This window comes from Perca flavescens, chromosome 16, assembly GCF_004354835.1.
Source record: "Perca flavescens isolate YP-PL-M2 chromosome 16, PFLA_1.0, whole genome shotgun sequence".
Lineage (NCBI taxonomy): Eukaryota > Metazoa > Chordata > Actinopteri > Perciformes > Percidae > Perca > Perca flavescens.
The window spans coordinates 5,384,375-5,410,129 of NC_041346.1; the positions used below are offsets into that span (position 1 = coordinate 5,384,375).

Below are 25,755 nucleotides of genomic sequence, written 5' to 3' on the forward strand. Positions count from 1 at the left end.
CTCTTCCTGGGATCCACACAAAACATAAAAACATTACAGATAAGACGTTTTCAAACAAACTAGCAAGATGATATAAAAATAGAAATAAGAGCAGTATAGCTATCATTATTCCTTCTTGCAAATATAACTATACATATTCCTCTTCATATACTCTTATAAATATTACACTAAATACATACGCACTGAATGAAAATTCAATGAAATGAAAATGTAAATCTTAAAACACCTTTGTATACACATTAATATTCCTATACATAAAAAGTACAAAAGTAGTTACAAAATATGGTTACAGGCTTAGATGTTGCTTTACTTGTTTTTTAAAGCTTGATTTTATTGTGCGCTTTAGCAATCTCAGCCAGAAGTGAGTTCCATGCAACCATCCCTCATACAATACTGTACGTTGATTGTGTTCGGGATCTAGGAACTTTAAAAAGACCTCTGATGGCATGTCTGGTGAGGTATTTATGTGAGTTAGAGCTACATTTTAGTTGACTATACAAACAATTAGGAATTTTCAATTCATTAATCTTTCTAACAAAAGCCAGAACTGATGCAGAATGAATGAATGAATGAATGAATGAATGAATGAATGAGTTTATTGATCGTAACCAAAGGGTAGTGTCAGAAGCTTCAGCTTATGTATGAACCTCCCTTCTCACATTTTTTAAGAGTAACAAACAAATTGGCAAGGACATTTTTTTTACAAGAAAGATAAAAATAAATCATACAAAAAAAAAACTAATCAACATATACACTTACCCAGATAACTTTCTACATACATGAATACATACAGTGTGTTTGCATATGCATGCATACACTTACCTGCATATATAAATACATACACGCCTACAATCAGCCAATGCTGGTAGTCTCTCCTCAACTTTCAACCACGAGAGATTCACAGGCATGTTGTTTACATTAGACCGAAGTGGACATTGAAAGGCAAGATGAGCTGCTCTGTTCTGAGCCAGCTGCAGTTTTCCTAGATCCTTCTTTGCAGCACCTGACAATGGGCAATTGTAACCCTTATTACAATGTAGTAAGAATGTACCTTTATGAAATAGCTTGTAGTAGTGATATGTAGTTGATATCAGTGTGAATTTGGACCAGAATCAGAAGAAAACTAGATTGTTAAGAGCCAGAGAATTGAACGCCAATAAAGAAAATAAGGATAAAGTAGAGAAGTGTATTAATATACACAGAAATTTGGCATACTAGGGCTAGGGCTGGGCATCATTCAAAATCTTTCGATCCTGTGCCAATTTTGATACCTCAGTTTCGATGCTGGTTCCTAACGATACTTTTTTTATATCATATGTTTTAAAATCCATTTCAACATCAACAAAAATACATACACAAAGCTTTTATTTTCCAACTTAACTGTGAATCAACACAGTTATCAAAATGTAAAAATTCTGGTAACACTGCTCACTCAGAGTAACATTAATAAAGTTGCCTTGCCTTACAAGCTCAGCCTGTCAGTCAGTCATCAGGGCAGAGAAACCACCGTTGTGCCTGCTTGTCTAAGAGGAAGTGTAACGTCAACAGCACCGCGACCGCTTTCGGCTCGCCATTAATATCATATCGCTGCGTGAAGTGTTGAAAAACTGTAACCACACTTGAAACCACTTTATCGGCATTACTGCGACTCACTGTGACTTCAACAAAACTACAGAGCCGACGACGTAGTTTACTCCGTCCGCACCTCTCCGTGTGTGTGCGAGTGTGTGTGTGTGTGTGTGTGTGTGTGTGTGTGTGTGTGTGTGTGTGTGTCGGTTGGAGCTCTGCTCTCTGTCAGTATGCAGAGAGGACAGATAAGCTTATTTAATTAATTGTAGGTGCATACATGTATATTGTTGTATCATCTGCATACATGGACACATGGGCTTTTTTAAAAGCAAGTGGAAGATCATTAATAAAAACAGAAAATAGTAAAGGGCCAAGCGAACTTCCTTGTGGAATTCCACCACAATGTTTTGTATCAGAAAAGCTTCCATTAAAGAAAACTCTTTGTAATCTATATGATAGATTATTTTCTGTACATGATAAAGCAGATGGCGCAAAACCATAACATACTAGTTTTTTCAATAATAATTTGTGATCAATGACAAAGGCAGCACTGAAGTCTAGCAGTACTGCTCCCACAATATTCTTCTGATCAATTTCGTTCCACCAATCATTCGTCATTTGTGTAAATGCAGTGCATGTTGAGTGACCTACCCTATAAGCGTGCTGATGCTCGCTTGTCAAATTATTAACAGAAGTAGCACTGTATCTGTTCAAATACAATTTTTTTCAAGAGTTTGCTAAGAATAGGTGACAGACTAATTGGTTGGCTGTTACTGCCGGTGAAGGCTTGAATTGCTTGGGTAGAGGAATAACTTTAGCTTCTTTCCAAATTTGGGGCAAAACATTACTTGCAGGGTTTAAATTGAAGATGTGGCTTTTCTATTGTAGCACTAAAACTGAAACACACTGAAAATATGAACAATAAAGCATAAATCTAACCTCTTGCTTGTATAGAGGATTGGACATTTTCCTCATACATGCAAAATAACAATTATAAACGTTTAAAAAAAGAGTGACGTAAAGAGAGAAGGAGGGCACAAATTCTGTTCACACAAGATGGGGAGCATTCAAGAGAATCATTCATAACATAGACTGTAAAAATAATGGACATAGCATCCGCGATGTCACCTATTGATTTGTGGACTGCCGTTTTGACGGCATTTAGGCTGTTGCCATCTTGGTATTTTGGAGACATATCTGGACCTAAGAGCACAGTTTTGTGTATGGTTTTAATGGCGCTGCGCTAAGCTTAATGCTAAAGAGCAAAAGTTGCCTTCTGACGTGAGTCATCCAGCGGAGTTTTACTGCAGGGTAAAGAGGTAGAGAGCTGATTGAAAATCGTTGACTTTCTCTTTACCAGCTTGGTTGGCAGACCATTGAACAAGACATTTCTAGGCAACCAAAGTGTTCCAACTAACTTTAATGAAGCGAAAACACACAGAGAGAGGTTCAAAGTTTAGGACAAAAACATGGACAACACCCAAAAACAAGTTCTATTTATAGATATCTATTTTAATTTACACAGGGCCATTCATAAGCATTGCGAAGCAAGCCATGCCCCCTAAAGCATCCCCTGCTTTATTGTCTATTTTAAAATAAATGTGACCGTAATTTACGAAATGAACATCATGCTGTTAAAAAGACTTTTTGTCAAAGCAATTGAGGCCACAAACTGTTTAGGAAAATGTTTATTGAGTTAATAAATCAAGGCAGAAGTAGGCTCATTTTCCTAGGCTTCTATAGGAGCTGACTTTTTTTTTAACCAGTTGAGTCACCTCCCTGCTGGAAATTAGATAAAAGCAAGTTTAAAGGTCCAGTATGTAATATATTTACTGTCATAAATCCAAAAATGTCCCCAATGGGTCATCAGATATTAAGGAATCATGCTAAGTTGAAACACTATCTTTTTCAAGTTCAACATGGATTATAGGTTGAAAGTTGAATGAACGAGTACTTTTGTCCTTTCGATTTCTTACAGGTTGAGTCGTTGTTGCCCATAACATGCTAGCATTCTGCTTATGAATGCTGATTGGTCTGTGAAGGACTGATTACGACTAGAGATTCCACTTGATGGCATCCGAAGCGGAACCAGAATGTGAATATTTCGGCGTGGTCTTTAAAATATTAGCAAACCTCTTTCTAGCACGTGTATTGACAGGGAGAGCCTAACCTGTCAGCTGTGTTGTGGATGCCTCGAGAGAAAAAAGGAAGTGACTCAGCCGTAAAGCAGTCTCTGGCAGTATGATGTGTATGACGTCATTGACATTTTAAAAGGCTTTTTAGAACAAAAAAGCCACTTAAAAAAGAATCTAACACGCAGTGTGTATTTTCTTAGCCTCCCCTTTCAAATGCAACATTCAAATTACTAGACAAAAAATTATATCCTGAAAAAAATGGATTTTGAGGGGTATAGCTCCATAGACCTCCATTAATTCTGCATTTACCTGTGAGCGCCCCCTATTTGGAACCAGAGTGGAACTTAAACCAGTCCAGAAGCCAGAAGTATCGAGAGAGTGGAACTTCTTCCCTTATTAGAAATTCTTTGGCTTTACTTTTCAGACACAAGTTGCCCCTTGGTTTGGACCAAAGGAAACTCCTCAGAGTTAAGTGTTGCTGACTGGGACTTCCTGTCTGATAACAGTTCCTTCCAGTATCGATAAATTATCTTTATTTTTCCTAACCGTGTTGGAAGTGATGTCAATAAGTGACAGGTTTACGGCTGTCAGCTGAGGAGGTCATCACCCCTGGTGTAAGGATGTTCTGTCTGTGCTTCCTTTGTTTGTGTGCATGTGTGTTATGGTCAGAGGATTTCCTGGTCTGCCCAATTTGAGACTCAGGGTTCAAACTTAGATCAACAGGAACAAAAAACAGTATAAACAGAATCTCCTCAGGTTACTGAGAGAAGTCCATATGGGGACTTTATTGCGGGCTGAAGCTCACTGATAACAGTATAACATGTATATGGGGATATAACAAAATAGTTAGTTATGTTCCATGCAAATATTATCCTTAATATGATGAAAACTGGGATAAAATACTCATTGACAGATATGTCTTGTTGACGACATGACACAGACCAAAAGTTGAATAAAGCTGAATATAATAAAAAGAAATAAACTAAAAATATCATATAATTAATCACAATCAAGGGGCAGCAGGATTCAATTACATTTTATTTATAGTATCAAATCACAACACGAGTTATCTCAGGACACTTTACAGATAGAGTAGGAGACCACACTATAATTTACAAAGAACCAACAATTTCCCACGAGCAAGCATTTGGTGCAACAGTGGCAAGGAAAACTTTACTTTTTACAGGCAGAAAGCTCAGAAAGACCCTGGCTCTTGGTGGGCGGCTATCTGCCGCTGCCGGTTGGAACACAGAGACACTAATACACATAAAGATATGGATAAATATAATTCATAATTAAAGCTGCAAGCAGCGTTGGACGGGCCCTCGCAACTCTGCGTCTGTTGGGGTTACTGGTGGACGCTGCTCCTTGCGACCGTGCATTTGCGTGGCATTCAGACACAAGCAAATCGTCACCAATGAAAGGTGAGTCCCGACTGCCCTGTCTCCGACTGAACATGTCAGGTCGGCCAAAATGAAGGCCGACAGCCCCCTCAGACGGACGACGGCACGGAACACACCGACCTTGCCAGACTGTCCAACGGCCGATTATCGGCTTGGTGTGTCAGAGCCCATACAGTTCAATAGCTGTGAAAGGGGGCGTGGCGAAAGCATAGGGGCGGGCCAAACAATCACCAATTAATAAGGAACTCTCTGCCGAGTTCAATGATACCTCACACAAGGGGCTACATCAAACAGGTCATAAGTTATAAGGGACGTGGCTACAACATAGGGGGCGGGTCAGACCATCACCAATCAAAAAGAAAGTCTCTGCTGAGTTCAATGATACCTCACAAAAGGGTCTTACCTTAAACGGTTCAAATGTTATGAAAGGGGGCATGGTTTAAGCATAGGGGGCGGGCCAAACCATCAGCAATGAAGAAGGAACTCTCTGCTGAGTTAAATGACACCTCACACAAGACTCTCCCTTAAACGGTTCAAATGTTATGAAAGGGGGCGTGGTCTGAGTAAGTGGGTGTGGTTAACGTATTGGGGGCGGCTCAGTATCATAGACCACACATTATAAGTTTCATGTAAATCGGATGATCTTTGTCATATAAGGCGGATTTCCTGTTGTCAGCTCCCCGCGCTATGACCAAAAGTCAATTTTGGCATGTAGGTGTCCTCAAGTTAAAATGGCGGACTTCCTACGCGTACGTCTTGACATGCTACATATGTGTACCATGTTTCGTTAGTCTACGTTAAACGTACTGCAGGGGCTACATTTTTTAAGTTTTGCAGGGGGCGCTAGCGAGCCATTTTTGTGCACCTATGCCCGAAACCCTTAAAATACGTAAGTTTTCACCAGAATTTTTGCAACCGCCAATTTTTATGAGATTTGAGTATGTTAGCCCCTCAAAAAGGCGATTCATTTGATGGACGAAGGAAAAAGAATAATAATTCCTTCAGTTTCAATAGGGCCTTTGCCGATGTCGGTGCTCGGGCCCTAATAATAGAACTGTGACTAGAACTAATAGTAGAAGCAGTGCAGGGCATAGAGCAGGACCACGGCAGCAGCTGCAACCACGATCCAGGTTCCACCCCAATCCAAGGAAAACTGCGAGGCGAGAAAACATAAGGACTAAGTTGGTAACAAGCATTACTGGGAAATGAATGCACACAGGTGGAAAGAGAGAGGAGAGAGGACACAGTTTGTCAAATGAAGTCCCCTGGCAGTCTAAAACTATAGCAGCATAACTAAGAGCTGGTCCAAGGCAAACCTCAGCCAGCTTACAAAGGCTTGGTTGTTGAATCTGACAACTATGAGGAGAAGCAGAGATAGGAGGGGGCTTGTTGCTTTGGCTACACACCCTCCCTCACCTAGGTGCTAGGCGAACGTTGCCACTCCTCACTCCCTAACTAAAGCTTTATCAAAGAAGAAAAAAATAAATTAAGATTACTTTAAAATGTGGGAACCCAGACTGGGAGCTGGTTCCACAGGAGAGGAGCCTTATAGATGAAGGTTCTGGCTCACATTCTACTTTTAGAGACTCTGGGAACCACAAGTAACTCTGCATTCTGGGAGCACAGTGCTCGAGTGGGACAATAAGGTACTATGAGCTCTTTAAGATATGATGGTGCCTGACCATTAAGAGCTTTGTAAGTCAGAAAAAGGATTTTAAATTCAAACCTGGATTTTTACAGGAAGCCAATGCAGAGAAGCTAAAACAGAATAAATAGGATCTCTTATCTTAGTTCTTGTCCGTACATGCACGGCAGCATTCTGGATCAACTGGAGAGACTTAAGAGACTTGTTTGAGCAACCTGATAATAAGGAATTGCAATTGTCCAGCCTTGGACTAGTTTTTCTGCATTGTTTTGAGATAGGATATGTCTAATTTTGTCAATGTTACGCAGGTGAAAAAAGGATGTCTGGCCTAGGGCACCAACATGGTGAGAAACCAAACCGTAAATTAATGACGTTTTTTAAAGGTCCCATATTGTAAAAAGTGTGAATATTAAATTTCAGGCATTTTCACCAGAGAGAGAGAGAGAGAGAGAGAGAGAGAGAGAGAGAGTTGTGATATGCAACAAAGGCTGGAATAGAACATTCCTGGTTCAACACTGTAATGTCATCTCTCGCTCTCTCTCTCTCTCTCTCTCTCTCTCTCTCTCTCTAAGTGTTTATCAGAGTCCTTACAGGCAAACAGTCTATAAATACTGACACTTACAGCCAGTTTCATCCTAATATGGAGGTCAGGTCCTAGAAGTACAGCCTCAGGGGGGTGCTAATGTGACTACAGACATTTTCTCTGGTTGATCTTTCTTGTGCCCTGTTGCCCAGTCCCCACTGTTATCATTAAAGTGGAATCAAAGTTGAAGTCAAGAGGTATAAGAGTTGGGCTCTTTACTTATAATAGTTCAAAGACTTGCCAGTCCTTGTAACATTTTGAAACTGTGAAGTTTGAAAACAATGTTCTTGGTTCCTGGAAAACGTACTACTCCGTGATATAAGTACACAATACCTTTTGGAAGTATTTACATTAATCATCTTGCAGAATTAAAGTTAGTCCTAAGCAATGAGTGGTAAAGTGCCTTCAACCAGCAACACATTTGCAGGTGATTGTAATAACAGAATCATTTAAATCAGGGGTCACCAACACGGTGCCCGCGGGCACCAGGTAGCCCCCAAGGACCACATGAGTAGCCCTCAGGCCTGTTCTAAAAATGAAAATTAGATATTGATATTATCTGTTTCCCACCTTGTTAAGTCATTATTGATAATTATTGTGAGAAATCATTAACATGATCAGTGTCTTCACATAGATGAGTATCATTAATCATTAATAATAATATATAACTAAAGGCAAACTGAGCAAATTTGTTATTTCAGAAGAGTGTATCAAACTGGTAGCCCTTTGTGTGACTCAATACCCATGAAGTAGCTCTCAGTTTCAGAAAGGTTGGTGACCCCTGATTTAAATGTACTCCACTGTTGGTCTCATAGACTCAGTTAAACAGGCAGAATGACTCTATTCTTCCACAATTCCCTGGCCTCTGGGTGGTTATCAGATACCACTGAGGAGAGAGAAGGAGGTAGAGTGGGAGCAATGCTTGTCTCTTATTGGTGCACAAACAGGAAGTGGGCCATCAGAGCCCCATGAGGCTGGGTGTTAATATTGAGATGACAGACAGACTGATTTAGAAACACATACAGTGTCTTTATCTGACTCCTTCTTTCCTTTCCTTTTCTTCTCTTTATGTCTGTTTTTTCTTCCCTATTCTCGCTTCCTTTCCTTCTCTACCTTGCTTCTCTCTTTCTTAACTTTCCTCTTTTCCTTTCTATTCTTTTCTTCATCCTTTTTTTCTTCTCCACTCGCCTCATCTTTTCTTTTTTCTGCCTCCTCTTCTCCTCCTTACTTTCCTGCTCTCCTTCCCCCTTTCCTCCTTAGATGTTTCTTTAGTTGAATCACCACATTTTTCTAATACATCGTCACGTTATTGCACAAAACACACACACACACACACACACACACACACACACACACACACACACACACACACACACACACACACACACACACAATACAAACAAGCTCTGTTAAGCCCCTGACACACCAACCCGACGGCTGATCGTCGGCAGAAAAGGCAGTCAGACTGATCAGTCGGCTCCCCAAGGTCCAAAAAGTGCCTTGGAACACACTGAAGCGACGCCATCTTGAGCGTACGTTCTGCACGTGCTTCTCCAGCCGATAGTAATGGCGGCTTGTTCGAAATACGATCTCGTATTTTACGGAAATAGTTCACTGAAACATGTTTCTGAAAACATTTAAAGCGAGAAATAGGCCATAGAGTTGCTAAATCTTCATTTCAGATCGACAAAAGTCAGTTTAAAAGATTTTTGTCAGATTTTGAGAGGCGTCACTCATCCCGCTCGTTATTTCTGGGTTAGCATAGATTGGTGGAGTGAGTCCGACTGCCCGCCGTCCGACCCAGCAAGTCAGGTCGGCCAAGATGAAGGCCGACAGCTCCTCCAACGGACGACGGCACGGAACACACAGACTCGAGTCACTGAGCTTGCCAGACTGTCCGACGGCCAATTATCGGGTTGGTGTGTCAGGGCCATTACACTAACACTTTATCTAAATGTGCTTGGTCGGGACTATTGGCGTTACTTTTGACACAGTTTAGGTTTAGGAAAAGATCGTGGGTGGGCTTATGAAAGGTACATTTCCGTGACACACGGGACAAGAAAGCAACAGTTGGGTTTAGGAAAAGTGACATGCGGGACGAAAGTCCTGTGTTGTTTGACTTATCCACCCCCCCCCAACCAACCTCCCGCGGAATTTCGGGCTTTCATACTACTCGCTACTCGCTCAAGTCACTCTTAATACTACGTCATCTTCAAGCTCCGCTTAGCTACTGCTCTGCCCGGTGGTTCTAAACACACGCTGAAGGGACCTTTTTGCATCGTATCTGGCACTGACAGCCACTGCCCAAGCATATGTATTTTACGAGTTCGGAGTGAGAACGGTTTGACATTTAATGTGGTCAGTTCAACCCATTGTTAGGTTAGTTTCACTAGTCAGTTAACTGCTAGTCTCTCATTGCCAACCTGACTCCACGGATGGATGGATGGATGTTAACAGGTTAGAGCTTACACACTGCCTGCGTGACACGCTCGAGCCGCGCCGAAAACCCATGCCTACTAGAAATAGAACCGACGCCTTATTCCAGGCAAAATAGAATATAAAAATATGTTGTTTAGACACAAATACATATAAATAAATGACATGTTGATGTTTGAAAGTCTCTAGGTTTTGATATAAATGCAGCTATAAATGTAATAAAAAAAAAATAGATTTTCTAATATTGCACCTGTCAATACAGAACGAAATATTCTGTAGCCTATTTTGCCGTAAATACTGCCAACGTTGTGTTTGCTATTATCAAATCATTATATATTTATGTTTAACACAGTATTTCATTTTATCAATGGGATACATACATGTGTACTGCGTACCAGTTATGTGCACCCCTGTTAGCCAGAGAGCAAGATTCTCTTTGGTCATATTTAATTTTTAAGTGTCTGCATATTTTGGATGTCATTGAATGGTCTCAGGGGTCATTTAGGAAGTTCCAGGTGTCCTGAAGAGGTTACGGTGGTCCTTGGGGAGGTTCATAGGAGCTTGAAGAGTTTCCAGGGATTGTTGATGTGGTTCAAAACAACCTCACAGCCACGGGTGTGCCCAGATGTGCCTGTGTGATCTAAATCTCAAACTGTCGCAGCCAGCATAATCATAAAAAATGTATGAGTTGGCTGCAAATAAAAAAAAATCTACTGTATATATATTTTCTTTGTGATTTTGAGAGGCTTACAGATGATGTGATGAGAAAGAACGATTCAGAACTGAGATATTGCGACCAGCTGTAATAGTAAACTGCCCCTCTTAAAGCTTTAGTGACGAGGTCCAGGATTTACATACAGCACAATATATTGTTTTTTTATCGCAATATCAACTGGTGCAGTATACACATTGTGAAAGGATGCAACTTATCATCAAGAGGCGATCTTCAAGGCTGCGACAGGACGGAAACACAAATAAAAACATCTCCATATAAGCCATAAATTAAAAAAATAAGCATGGACCACAATATTTGAAATTTGAATTATATCTATATTATATATGTCTTGACAAACTGTGAAATTTTACCAAATCATCTGTTGCCTCTCCAAAACTGATCTTCTTGGGCCGCTTCCTTCCAGCTGGTTGTGGAGTGAGAAGATGCAGATGAGAAGAGAAGTCATGTTGCTGTCCCATTCTGCAGCCAGTGTAATTAACACAATTTAGTCGCGTTCCTGGCGAGGCTGTTATTTTAACCAGAATTGTAGGAAAACGTGAGGCTTTACCTGGTCTACATTCCTTCAGTGTAGATCCGTGTCACGTCCGTTACTGTTCAGTAAAATGATAGACTAGAAACACTATTAGCTATCTAGCAAATCACACAGAAAACCTCAATAGCTAAAGTTAGTGTAACTTGAGGGTTTGATATCTTGTTGTTGGATCACTCTAAAAGAGAAGAAACAGTGGATGGGACGGATAACTTTCTTAAGCAGCACTTTAGTGTTCTTCACACTTCATCAGCTCCACAACAACACTTTCTTGTTTGTCATTCATGTGTCTGAACTAACCAAGCCCACGCTAGCAGAACTGAGACTGAGGTAAATGTGAGGAAAACCACAGATGGTAGATTTTTAACTGCTGATGTAAATAATTAAACATGCAAATATGTATATACTGACTGTATAAAGGATATATTTATTCATAATTCAAATTGAAAATCCAAAGAGAAAACAAAGCAAGATCAAATTACGCTGCAAGGACAAATCATGCCATAATTGAATTTAAAAAATATAAATAAAACTAAAAAAGCAAAGTTGAAATGTAAAATGATAATTTGAAAATGTAAAGTGCATAAAAAGTCAAAGCTTAAATATAAATGCTTAAACTGAAATCTTTGACTCAAATCTCTTCCATTATCATCCTTCTGGACCTTTCTGCTGCCTTTGACACAGTGAACCACCAGATCCTCATTTCGACACTCCAGAATCTGGGTGTCTCAGGCTCTGCGCTCTCATTGCTCACATCTTACCTGGCAGACCGAACCTACCTGGTAACTTGGAGAGGATCTAGCTCAGCACCTTGCCCACTGAAAACTGGGGTTCCTCAGGGATCAGTCATGGGTCCCCTCCTCTTTTCTCTGTACACCAACTCTCTTGGGTCTGTCATTCAGTCGCATGGCTTTTCTTATCACAGCTACGCAGATGACACCCAACTAATTCTCTTCTTTCCTGAGTCTGAAACTCAAGTAGCAGCACATATCTCGGCCTGTCTGACTGACATCTCTTCTTGGATGTCCACCCACCATCTGAAACTCAACCTTGACAAGACTGAGCTCCTTTTCCTTCCAGGGAAGGGCTCTCCTACCCAAGACCTGACTATATCAATTGACAACTCTGTGGTAGTCCCCACCCAGACTGCTAGAAACCTGGGTGTGACACTTGACGACCAACTCTCCTTCACTGCCAACGTTGCTGCAACTACCCGATTGTGTAGATACATGCTGCATAACATCAGAAGGATACGTCCCCTTCTAACGCAGAAGTTGGCTCAGGTTCTGGTTCAGGCTCTAGTAATCTCACATCTAGACTACTGCAACTCCCTCCTGATTGGCCTACCTGCATGTGCCATCTGACTTCAACCTCCCCAAGTTCTCTCACACTACACCGCTCCTCCGCTCTCTTCACTGGTTACCAATTGCTGCCCGCATCCGCTTCAAGACACTAGTACTTACACATACAGGGCCACGAATGGATCAGCCCCAGCATACATCCAGGACATGGTCAAACCATATACCCCAACCTGCCCACTTCGCTCTGCATCAGCCAAACTGCTTGCTGCCCCCTCACAGCGAGGGAGAACTAATCACTCAACGAAATCCCGACTGTTCACTGTCCTGGCTCCCAAATGGTGGAACGAGCTCCCTATCGACATCAGGATGGCCGAAAGCATACATTTCATTTTTTTTTCATTTATGCAGTAGAAATGTGAAATAAATTTAGAAGTTGGTGCCTTCTAGACTGAGAAAAGCCAGAAAATTAATTTTTGGCTCATGTGGATGAAAAACTCCCAGAATGCACTTGCTTCACTTCCAAGCCACGCCTACCGGTTACAGAGGACAGTCAAGTCAAGTCAAGTCAAGTCAAGTCAAGTCAAGTCAAGTGGGTTTTATTGTCATTTCAACTATATGCACTGTACGAAACAACGTTTCACCATGGCTCAAGTGGTGTTACACATTTGCAATTACTACTTAAAGTAGAGCATTTAAGAAAGACAAGGGACAGGACAGACAACAGACAACAAAAGACAGGGCATGAGTAGATTAATTTAAGTTAGGTTCACCGTGATGTGAAGGTAGAATATAATAACTTTCTTGAGATTTGCATGGTTGAAATCACCAGCAACAATAAATAGTCCATCCGTATGTGCGCTTTGGAGCTCACTGATGCTCCGTAAAGTTCAGCTAACGCATTGGTAGCATTAGTGCTTGGTGGTATGTAAATACCAAGTATAAACACAGCCGTGAATTTGCGTGGAATGTAGAATGGTCGGCATTTAACAGTCACAAACTCCACCAGCGGTGTGCAGTAGTTGGATACAAGCACCGTGTTTCTTCACCAGTCCGTGTTAACATATATGCACAGCCCAGAGCAGCATCTCTTAGCTAGTTATAGTTTGAGAAGTAAACTGGCACATTTACCTGACTCACGGCAAATTCCAAGCGAAGTTAGGTGCTTGCAACAAAGCTGGAATGTTATGAACACCAGGAGTAGTTGAATCACGTTCCTTATCACACCAAAATATAACGTCAAAGAGTATCCCTGAACAAAAGCTGTAGTTTATTAAGAAAATAAACTCCAGAAATCTAACCTTTTTTCATCTAACTCCATATTATTCAACTCCAGAAATTTGCTGTAGAGAAGTTTTATATAAGATTACTAGATAAAAAATAGAATAATTTTGTAATCTGTTACCTCAACATCCCCAAGACATCATCAGAATGTTGCAGATAGAATGTTCTACCTTTGTTAACATGGACATTTATAAAACCCGTTCGGTCCTAAGGCCTCAATAAGATAACATTTTCAGAATGTTTCATTGAAAATGTTCTTCCTTTGTTACTATGTAACATTGTAAGGATGTTTTATAAAAGAACATTTTGTAATCCTCAACAACACCCCTAAAACATCATCAGAAGGTTGCAGAAAGAACGTTCCACCTTTGTTAACATGTCACATTACAGAAACGTTTTATGAAAAACGTTCTTTAATCTGAGGTCTCATTACATCCTCTGAATGTTGCAGTTAAAATGTTATGTCTTAGTTTAACATTTAACGTTATAAGAACATTTTTTTTAATTTTGAACATCATTATCATCTTCATTATATTGTTTCCTTTAAAACATTATTAGAACTTGTAGGTAACGTTAGCCAATGTTGTGGGAACGTTTTCTGCTAGCTGGGCATCTGGCACAGAAAGCTTGTCTTTGTATCCACTTTTGCCCACCTCTCTCTCTCCATTTTTGGTTTCTGAGCAGATCACAGAGATTATTCTGGGCTGGAGGAAGTTTCCCACGGCAATAGATAAAGTCTCTGTTCAGAGAGACACACCCTAAATATACGCATACGCACACACACACACACACACACACACACACACACACACACACACACACACACACACACACACACACACAGACGATATAACGGTTTGAGCCTGACTGTCTCAATTTTCTTTTTTTACCGTAATGGTTCATGGTAACAGTTTATATATTTTACACATACCTCCACCAATCAGGTTCTGTTTTCAGTCCAGTTTGATAATGTTTTGATACAGATACACTCTCAGTGTTATCTGTTTGAGATGTATGTTACCAAGTTGTAAGCTTACCAATCTATACTGTACTCAGCTGGTTTTTCTCAACAGTAGAGTTAAGACCATGGACTGTATAAAATATCGCCATCTTGGTAGTGCCTAGCGTCTCCCAACTCCCAGCTAATCTAAAAAACTTGCAAAGAGTTGAAGTGTGGATGCACTGACGCAAGCCAACAGTCCGTGCTTTCCTCTTGTGACAGCAATCACCCTTAATCATGCATCAAGCTACTTTAAGCCTTAATATTTTATTCAATATTCATCTACCCACAGTTGTCATTAAGGGCAAAATTTGCAATAGAGACCAAAACCATTTTTTGTAACAAGCTGTAAACCATGCATCTGAAAAATGAAGTCAATGTGGAAGTGTCAAAAACTGCAGTTGATTGAGTGGCCACTTAAGGCTGGCTCCAAAAAGGAGTCAACCCTTAGTGATAAAAAGCGCTGCCCAACCTTGGTTGAGTACCAGCCGGGAGCAACTGTCCTGTCTGCAGGAGCGAGCAACAAGACCAAAGGGCGAGCAATGGAGAGTAGCATACAGTACACCAACTCTATTCCAATGAAAGTAGCTAGCATAGCTCCAAAAGTTGCTATATGACGTGCTACGCACATTTGCAAATTGGTGACATCGTCACGTAGCATTTGCATAAAGCTTAGTGGCTGTGTCAGTTGACTGCCTGCTGCAAGGCGCAAGAGGGGAGAGACAAACCCGTGCTGTTGGCAGAAAAGCCATAAAATGTAATTATTCTAAGCAGCATGCATGGATATTATTTAGTCGCTTTTTAAAAATAAAGTCACTAAGAGGGTCAGAAAAATTGCTTAATCTAGCAAGAAAGTCGCCAAATTGGCAACACTGATGGCATATCCTAGCTTCTTAGCCTAACTTATTAGCCCTTGCTAGTTTGGTAGCTTTGAGGTAGGTGGGCATGGTTTCAGCAACCAGGCTTCCTCAAGCCCACCTTAGCTCCACAACGCTCCACCTCCATGCCCATTTTTGGATTAGCTGACGTCAGCACTGCCAAGATAGTGACGTCAACAGCCACTGGGAGGCGGCCACTTTGAGCTTAATTTTGGCTCTTCAGAAAGCTATGGGTGATGTCACGGTGACTAAGTTCATATTTTCTACAGTCTATGATGTAAACATGTTTATTTCTGCTGTAAAGTTGGGTATTTTACCAAGGGGGTCTATAGGGTTTGAGTTGCTTGAGTTACAAATATCTGTAGCAAATTTCACAGTTATTCATACAATAGTTGTATAGTTAAGATATTTCAATTAAAACCAAAAATGTCAACCTCATGGTGACACTAGAGGAAAGGTCAGGGGACCACAAAGTTGATGGGAATTATCATGTGGTCAACATGGATATCTGTACCAACTTTCATGACAATCCATCCATGTTGTTGAGAATTTTATCTCTGAACCAAAAATGTCAATGTGGTGGTACAGAAAATAACAGGATTAGCAAAGTCAGGGTACCATGGTTAGTTCATTATTTAATTTCTAGCAAGTAATCAGTAATAAAGTAATTAGTTAAATTTGTCAAGTAACGTCCCCAATGCTCATCAGTGATTCCTAACCTTTGTCGATACGTCTGCTCTTGCTTTTGGACTCCAGTCTGTCCAGCAGTGATCTAACAATCAATGATAGTCAGCTCATTGTTCACTGTAGAAGCACATGCTGCATCATGAGATGTCTTTCTCCCTGCAGCTTCAAAATCTGCTCAATTACCCACTGTTTTCAGCAACTCTCTCTCTAACTTGTTTATGTGTACTCCCTCTTCTTCCCCCCTTCATCCTCTCCTCCTCACTGTTCTGCTCCTCCTTCCTTCCACTCTCACCTATTCTCTTTTCATTTCACGGCTGTTCACAATATTGTGAAGTAAAATTTTTTTTCATCCTTCTGACTTTTTTATCCTCCCTTTTTTCATCTTTCTCACCATTTCCTTTCTACCATCTCTCTATCAGTCTTTTAGTTGCTTCACTCATCAATATCTCCCCCCCAACTACTCTTATCTCTCTCCGTCGTCCCTCCCTTTTTTGCTACTCATTCTTTCTCACTATCTTGTACCCTACCTCCCTTTCTTTCCTCTCTCTCTCTCTCTCTCTCTCTCTCTCTCTCTCTCTCTCTCTCTTTTCAGACTCTCAATGTCTCTCACTCACACACCACATCAACAGCTACCATCCCGACCAAGCCAGACCAAGGATGTTTACTTCATGCTTTTATCATATGGCCTAATGACGTTTAATTGCTTTACTTAACGAGCTCAGGGACGAGGACCAACGCAATGCAGCTCAATCCAACCAGCCAGCCCCAGACTGGAACTGGAGCAGAGAGACATATTAAAGGGTGGTAGAGACAGATAGTGGCAAGTCTTTGCAACGGAGCTTTGATGGAAAAGAGGAGTAGAAAAGGAATAGGGTGGTTGCGTCGGTCTGCAACTTTTCCAAAGGAGACACAGCAGATAATGGACTGCAGCGTTAGAGAAACATTTTTCTTTGAAAGAGATGGTTAATTTGTGTAGGGTTTGAGTAAAAGCAGAGTAGATGCAGGTAGAAGAGCAAAAAAGGTTTCTAGTTTAAAGGTTAAAATGGGGTACAGCTACAGTTAAGAAAAGATATGGCAAACAAAGACGGCTGAAAGTCCAAGTGGTGTAGTAAAGTACAGTGGAATGCAGCAGAGTAGATTTCATGAGAGGACAAATATTTTGGAAGTTATCTTGTACACAGGAGAGCATGTAAGGTAACAGTTGAGTAGAGTTTACTTGAAATCAGAAAGTAGGTAAGTAAGTAAGTATAATGTAAAATCCAAACAAAAATCCCAGAGTAAAGTGTGTAGAAATGAAATTTTCTGGGATTTTCTAAAAGAAGACTCAAACAATTAGACAAAAAGGGTACAGCTTAAAAAAGCAGTAGAGTCGAAACTAGAAAAAAAGTGGACTTTGAATTGAAGCCATGGAGCTGCTGGAAGCGTTCTACCGCAGGAAGCTCCGGAAGAAGCCGAAGAAAGTTGAGCTGGGCCGGTCGGACGGGGCACTGTGTCGATCACCATCAGAGGCCAGCGTCAACGGCCTTGCAACCGGCCTCATCTCCAAAGTCCTCAGGTTCACCTCCAGGTAAAAAAGGTCACAAGTTTAGTTTATTAGTCAGAAACACATTTAGAACATTTAGAGGTTTGATTTAGGTTTGTTCAGGTTGAGATCAGAGTTTTGTTAAAAGAAGCCTGTGGCAGTTTGCTAAATAGTTTTCCCTAAAGAAGAAGCAAAGGATTTTACGGGACTTTATAGTTAGTTAGTTATAGTTATAGTAAAAGCTAATTGTTGCTGGAGTAATGAAGTTTGACTTTAGACCCAATTTTTTCATCATGACTCGATTCTAAAGGGGAACACCACCTTAATTAAGAATTCCAATATGTTTTTTCATGACCTAGGAAAGTTCAATTAAAATTTGTGATTATGAGCTACTCTTTCTCAAAGCCAGAAACCAGAGAATTAAGTCTCAAACTAGTGATGTCATCACGTATAAAGTCTGGAGCTGCTTCATAGACAATAAATGGGAGAGTGATTTGTGGATATATATATATAAATACTCAGAACATTCCGCCAATGTCATTCAATTCAATGTCTTTGGAGCAGTTCCAGACATTAAACTTGATGGCATCACCATTTTGAGTTTTAGCACTTTAGCACTTTGGAGAGAGTTGTTCATGTTTACTAATATTATTTGATTTTCTTAAGCCATATGAATCATTACAATAATTTTGTAAATGGACATAGTTCCCCTTTTATAGCACAACCTGAAATGTGTATCTTCTCCTCTGGATGTTTTTAACAAATTTCAAAAGAGAAAGCCACATAAATGGCAAAAACTTTGTACTAACCATTATAATACATGCATGGTACTAATTAGCTTAAGCTGAATAACCTGATCTTCGCGCCAAAGCAGACCCCCACGCAGATTCCAAAAGTTGAATTGGCCTAAAAAAGGCAGATGAGGGTCGACGAGTAGCGACGGTGCGTGACACATCACAAACTCTAGGACAATGTACGCTCACCCAACTTGGACCGACGGCTGACAATCTCCTTGGTGTATCAGGGCCTTAATAAACGTGTTTATGTGTAAAACATGTATTTGTTTGTGTTCCAAAATACTCACTGTTGACTGGTGAGATTTAAAGATTTCAGGATTTCAAATTGAATTTGGGAAATGTTTAACATTGATATGATATTTATGACTTGGATGTGACATTTAAGACTTGGACATAACCTTTGTGACTCGGACATGATATCTATGACCGACATTTTCTCGTTTAGATATGAGGACGGAAAACGCTGCTGTGGGTCGTATTAGAGGAACAAATGACCCATATCGTTGTATGGTTTAAAAGACTTGTTGTGTGATCCAGGTTTCAGAATTAGACTTGGATTTGAAACTTAAACCAAATACCATACTGTACTCAAGCCAGTCCCCCGAGAGCTAATGGAGAGGGTGAATATCTCTACACGGGTAAAGGCGATGATAACGTGTTGAGGTATTCCAGTCACGTCCTGTCATTACCCAGGTTCCTGGGTTACACAGACATGCAAGCTTTCATGTCTCCGTCTTCTTCTTACTCAGATACAATCTTTTCCTGTTTATCTGTTGTGTGGCTAAATAACGAGCAGCAGAACATGTCAAATATGACAAAGATGAGGGAAGATTATTGTAACTGCCATGCTTTTTGGCTCTTATCATAACTGCTTAGATAACACATTTAAAATAATGATGGGGACGTCATAAAGGTTATCATTACAAAAAGAAAAACATTTTATCCCTGAAATAATATACCCGTGAAGAAATGAAATTGTTTTTGTATGTTCATCAGATGAACAAAACACATACTTTTCTGTTTTTATTTTAATTTTATTTTTTAAACGTACAATATGTAATTTTCTGCCGCTAGGGGTCTCTCATTAAAAACAATGGATGGACACAGACTTTTGATGACGTTGTGTAGTGGCATTATGGGAGTTGTAGTTTAACACAATTGCCGATTAAAATATATCTGTTCATGGATAGGTTTATCCATTACATTTGCATCCATGTTACGTTTAGTAACGTTTATTTATGTCATTCTGATAAAATAGCTGCAGTTTCCCCCACATAATTACATTTTCTTGATTAAATTTGTATTGGTAGCTAACGTTAGCTAGCTAGTTGACCAGTTAGCGAGCAAGCAAGCTAACATTAGCCAGCAGCTAAAACCACAATATCACAATATATTTCACGTCAGTGTCACTTGTTGAATGTTTTCAGCACCGCGGGGAAAAGGGTTTGTTATTCAACCCTGCTAAGAGACTTAGCTACTTTGTGACTGGGGCTGGCTGCCAAGTATCTTCGGGGCTGTAAAGAAGAATTTCAGCACAACACCAGACAGCCAGACCGACTCGGACGCCTGGGGCAATATGGTCTGTTTCCCCGATGGAACATTACACTGGTCTGTTACAGCCGTTAGCATCGTTATCCCCAGGCACTGGAATTTGTGCTGGCTGGGCTCGGTTTGCTTTAAGTTAATAATAGTGGCTGGCTGCTGGCGGGCGCTTTCATCCCGACTGATGTCCCTTAGCGGCTGGTTGTGAGGCAGAAAAAACAGGGTGGGATAGCTGGCTAAATTAGCATTAGATTTGTCTTCTATCTACACTCACCTAAAGGATTATCAGGAACACCCTACTGACCAGTAGTGACCAGATTTCCCGGAACTAAAACCGGGACACTGCGCGTGACCGTAGTGTGTTTGTGCACGCACACGCTTTTTAACGTGAACATGTGCCAGCCCAGGTCAGACACAGACAGTAACTTCATTATTTTGATCCTAGGCTCCTTGTCTAATAATAAGTGTTTTTTCCTGTGATATTAACAAAATTGCAGTAACAGCCTTTTTCAGTTTAGTGTGATATTTATGTTGAGTTTTTTCCAAAAAATATTTTTTGAAGATTTATTTATTCCAATAACAGCAAAGTAATTAAAATGATTTATTGAAAATTTTGAGCATTAAACACTTAATTTCCTGCATTCTGGTGAATTTTTATGCACCTATTTCTACATTTTTCTGAATCAATGTATGCTGCAAATATCTTTATTTAAAGAGAAACAGATTACAATCCAAATATAAAAACATAATGGAATATATTGCAGTAAGGATGTCAGGCATTCTGTATTGCTTTCAACTATTTATTCTCCTTTGGATGGATTTTTCTAATTATACCTGAGTCAGCACACATGTAGCCTATAGTAATCATTTACTCTTACCTCCTGTTTTGCTTCTTTTGTTGGGGAAGTAACCTCCTTAATGTGCATATGACAATTATTCACCTCAATGATACATTCATTCATTTTAATTTATTAATAAACCCCTGGACTTTAATATTTCAGATGTTTGAGCAAGATTTCTGCTCTTGTCCAAAACTTTGTGCACATTCAAAATACAGTATATCTGTGTTCTCTGGGATTTGGAGGAGTCGTGATATTTTGAGAAAAATAAAGTGATCATAGGAATAAAGTACAAGAATAAAGTCACAAGCTATATTTCAGAAAATAATCTATACCTGCAGCATAGTTTGCTGTGCATTACGTGATTGCTCTGCTGATATGGTAGATCTCAGACAGACACAGAGCCCCGTTTGGGTCTCTGGTCTCTGAATGAGATAGAAACTGAACTGTAGACTGGAAACGTCACGTCATGGGAACTTCAAACTAAATCATTAGTATTGCGCTCCTAAACTTTGGGTTGATAGCATCAATGTATTAGACTGATTTGGCTATGATTCCTCCGAAAACTTCACCCGGCTATCACAGCTTTCCTCACGGAGAGACGGTTGCTAGGTGATAGCAACAAATACAGCATGGTCGGACCCCGCACGTAGCTGCCCGTTCTATTCGCCTCGGAAAAATAAACTGGACAAAGTTACATTCAGGGCTACACTCAAAACATTCGGGGCTGAAGACACGGCAAAATCGGCTGACGCCGCTCCTGGTGTAAACCGGGACATTTTAGCGTCCCGACAGGCTTTTGTCGGGACTCGGGACAAGCCATTCAAAATCGGGACTGTCCCACTCAAACCGGGACGTCTGGTCACCCTATACTAATACCGTGTTTGAACCCCTTTCACCTTCAGAACTGCCTTAATTCTTTGTGGCATTGATTCAGCAAGGAGCTGGAAGCATTCTTTAGAAATGTTGGCCCATATTGATAGGAGAGCATCTTGCAGTTGATGGAGATTTGTGGGATGCACATCCAGGGCACGAAGCTCCCGTTCCACCACATCCCAAAGATGTTCTATTGGGTTGAGATCTGGTGACAGTGGGGGCCATTTTTTTTACAGTGAACTCATTGTCATGTTCAAGAAACCAGTTTGAAATGATTTGAGCTTTGTGACATGGTGCATTATCCTGCTGGAAGTAGCCATCAGAGGATGGGTACATGGTGGTCATAAAGGGATGGACATGATCAGAAACAATGCTCAAGTAGGCTTTGGCATTTAAACGATGCCCAATTGGTACTAAAGTGTGCCAAGAAAACATTCCCCACACCATTACACCACCACCACCAGCCTGCCCAGTGGTAACAAGGCATGTTACCACCATGTTATCATTCTGTTGACGCCAAATTCTGACTCTACCATCTGAATGTCTCAACAGAATTCGAGACTCGTCAGACCAGGCAACATTTTTCCAGTCTTCAACTGTCCAATTTTGGTGAGCTTGTCCAAATTTTAGCCTCTTTTTCCTTTTTTTCCGGTGGGGTTTTCTGAAGGTGTAGCCCATCCGCCTCAAGGTTGTTCGTGTTGTGGCTTCACAAATGCTTTGCTGCATACCTCGGTTGTAACAAGTGGTTATTTGAGTCAAAGTTGATCTTCTATCAGCTGGAATCAGTTGGCCCATTCTCCTCTGACCTCTAGCATCAACAAGGCATTTTCGCCCACAGGACCGAAATCCCAGTAACTGAGCAGATTGTGAAATACTCAAACCAGCCCGCCTGGTACCCACAACCATGCCATGCTCAAAGTTGCTTTGATCACATTTCTTTTTCCATTCTGACATTCAGTTTGGAGTTCAGGAGATTGTCTAGATCTGGACCACACCTCTAAATGCATTGAAGCAGCTGCCATGTGATTGGTTGATTAAATAATTGCATTAACGAAAAAATCTGACAGGTGTTCCTAATAATCCTTTAGGTGAGTGTATACAGCTAACGTTAACACTAACGTTAGCTGGCAAATGTAATCGTGGGTTACCCCAGTGCTGTTTAACGTTAACTTTACCTTGATCAAAACAATTATACTTAAAATAACTTCATGAATGTTGAACAATGTTGTAACCTTATAACGTAACCTTAACGTTAACTGAGCATTAGCATGAGCTAATGCTAACGTTACTTGTCAACATAGCACATTAAGCTGGATCAGTCGATATTGAAATGTATCAATAAATAAGATCTCTGATGTATTACTGTGTTGTAAGTGGCATGTAATCAATGACAAAATGATGATGTGTAGCAGAAAGCAAGCTGTATTACAGTTACTGAGTATTATTCTTTCTGTGACATTGTATGAGTTACGATTACTCTTGAACGTATCGTCTGGGTGCCCGTGTTTAGAGGGGTCAAAGGTTTTATGACGCCACTGACAAACGACTAAATGAAATGTCCCATGTCATTAAAATTAAATAACAGATATCTCTGGGTTTAAATATTGTTGGAAACATTTAGGATAGTGTAAATACACAACTCAACAAAATACATAACATAGGTATAGTCATTTTTAAACATTTTAATGCAGAAATGTTACATATTGTACCTTTAATTGCTGTTAAGTTATTGTCACCTCCAGCTGATGATTTGAATTCAAAGCCGACCAGGAGGAGGCTTTATGCCCTTTGAGCGACTTGAAGGCTTTTAATTTGAACAGGAAGTATTGAGTTTCATTGCCAGTAGCTTAACATTAATGAAAAAACCTGCAAACTCACTGGAAATATTTACTGGATGAAAACAGTATGTGTAGAAAAAAATTAAACTGAGAACAACAGAGTGGTGAGTGTGACATAACTGATGGAATTAGTGCTGTGTGAATGTACATTATACATAATTTATCAAGACAACATGGAAAACATGTTGAGCTTGCATTAAATGTAGTCTTGCATTGCCAGACCCTTCTCCACAGCGTTGCAAAGGAAGGTCTGGCTAGTACGCCCAGCAGCCCCGGATGGGAGAAAAACGTGCTCTGGTGCACAGGTCGTAGGCAGTTTGTATTCATTTTTGACAGATTTGAACAATTTCAAATTGGAAAAATACTATTAAAATGTCTATAGAATTGTTTTATGCCATTTCTACAGCATGCTTCACTTCTTGTGTCCATTTGTATAATCAGTACATCTGTTTCAGACATATATTTTCACCACAATATGGCAAAAAAAACATGTTGCAAGTTTGTTTGTGTGTGTGCGGGTGTGTGTGTGTGTGTGCGGGTGTGTGTGTGTATGAGCTGTGTGTGCAAATCAATCTTCTCTGAAAATGCTGGACTCAGTATACCATGCAGTACTAATATTTGTAACTGATTCTAGTTTTCGTATTGTAGCTTGTGTAATAATAATAATAAATTTAATTTATAGCGCTTTTCACGAACTCAAAGTCGCTTTACAGGGCAGGTAGATAATAAAGACAAATAAAACAAAACAAAACAAGATTCAGGCACAGATGAAAAGGGAAGGGGGCGTAGGGCTACGGAAAGGCAGTGGTGAAGAGATGGGTCTTGAGGCGAGACTGGAAGATGGTGAGGGACTCAGAGGTGCGGATCTCATGGGGGAGGGAGTTCCAGAGCCTGGGAGCTGCCCTGGAGAATGCTCTGTCCCCAAAACTGCAAAGGTTGGACTTGTGGATACAGAGGAGACCGGCTGAGGTGGATCTGAGGGACCGTGGGGGTTGGTACGGGGAGAGGAGGTCAGTGAGATATGAGGGGGCCAGATGGTGGAGGGCTTTTAGGTGAGGACCAGGATTTTGTAGGTGATCCGGTGGGAGATAGGAAGCCAGTGGAGTTGTTTTAGGACTGGAGTGATGTGGTGCCAGGATTTGGAGCGGGTGATGAGTCCATGTGTATGAGTGTTGGTTGGCGTTCTTTGCAGAATCGCAGGTTGGAGCATTGGTATATTTTTCTTTTTAAGGCCATACTGTGTAAACTGCCTCCTTACTTATGTTCTCTCCTGAATCCTAAAGTCACCACCAGGAAATGTAATCTTCAATCATTTGGGCAAATCATGTATGACATTCCCCGAGCGCGAACTGCCTTTGGTGAAAGTGCCTTTAAAGTTTTTGCACCCTCAGCCTGGTATAAATTGCAGAACCATCTTAAATTAGACTACCTACCAACAATGACACAGTTTAAAATTAGGATAAAGTGCTGTTACTGAGCGCTGCTGGTGATTATGTTGAAATGATGTTAAATTGCCAACTGTCTTTTTCTGTTTTATGTTGTCTGTTTGTCACTGTATATTTTAATATGGAACCATTATACTGCTGTCTTGGCCAGGACTCCCTTGAAAAAGAGATTCTGAATTAAAAATGGGATTAATTCCTGGTTAATAATAATAATAAAAAGAATATTATTTTATTTTAATATTTCTGTCTGTCTATCTGTGGATAGATTTTTTCACTGCGATAGCGTCACAACCGTGCAAGATGCAGTCACAAAACTGTACAGGTGTGTAGTTGAGATCAAAATGAAGGCCAGGTTCAAAGATGGCTGTGGACAGAGCGAGGGCTCTCGAGGTAGGAAGTAGCCAGCCATGGTGTCGCAGCTGGTGGGAATGCATGTACACTGACTCTCTTTTTGTATCTCTTCCCCACAGACGCAGCGAGCCGGCATCTCGTCCTCACTCATGGCATTCAACGAAGCTCAATGAAGGTCAGCAGCAGTCGGATCAGGGAGGGATGGACACGATGAGCAGTGCCTGGCACCACAACTACCACACCAGGTGAGTGTTCAAGAAACAGCTCTAACAATAATATTCATAATTTAATTATACATTTTTCACTAGTCAGCGAAGCAATATATAATGTATGTATGTATGTATGTGAATATACAGTTTTGT

General features: G+C 40.5%; 1 protein-coding gene across 4 annotated transcripts in view; it reads left to right on the forward strand.

Moving 5' to 3' along the window:
* The window catches only part of shroom3 (shroom family member 3), a 117,661-nt gene that overhangs the window by 52,438 nt on the left and 39,468 nt on the right, over positions 1 to 25,755 (forward strand). For 3 of the 4 annotated variants that reach the window (XM_028601638.1, XM_028601637.1, XM_028601639.1), the window contains one exon: positions 25,513 to 25,638. In XM_028601638.1, coding sequence (XP_028457439.1) covers positions 25,513 to 25,638 — 126 coding nt within the window. Of the gene's footprint in view, positions 1 to 17,695; positions 17,751 to 25,512; positions 25,639 to 25,755 lie in introns of those variants that run through there. The other variant, XM_028601640.1, reaches the window with a different exon arrangement.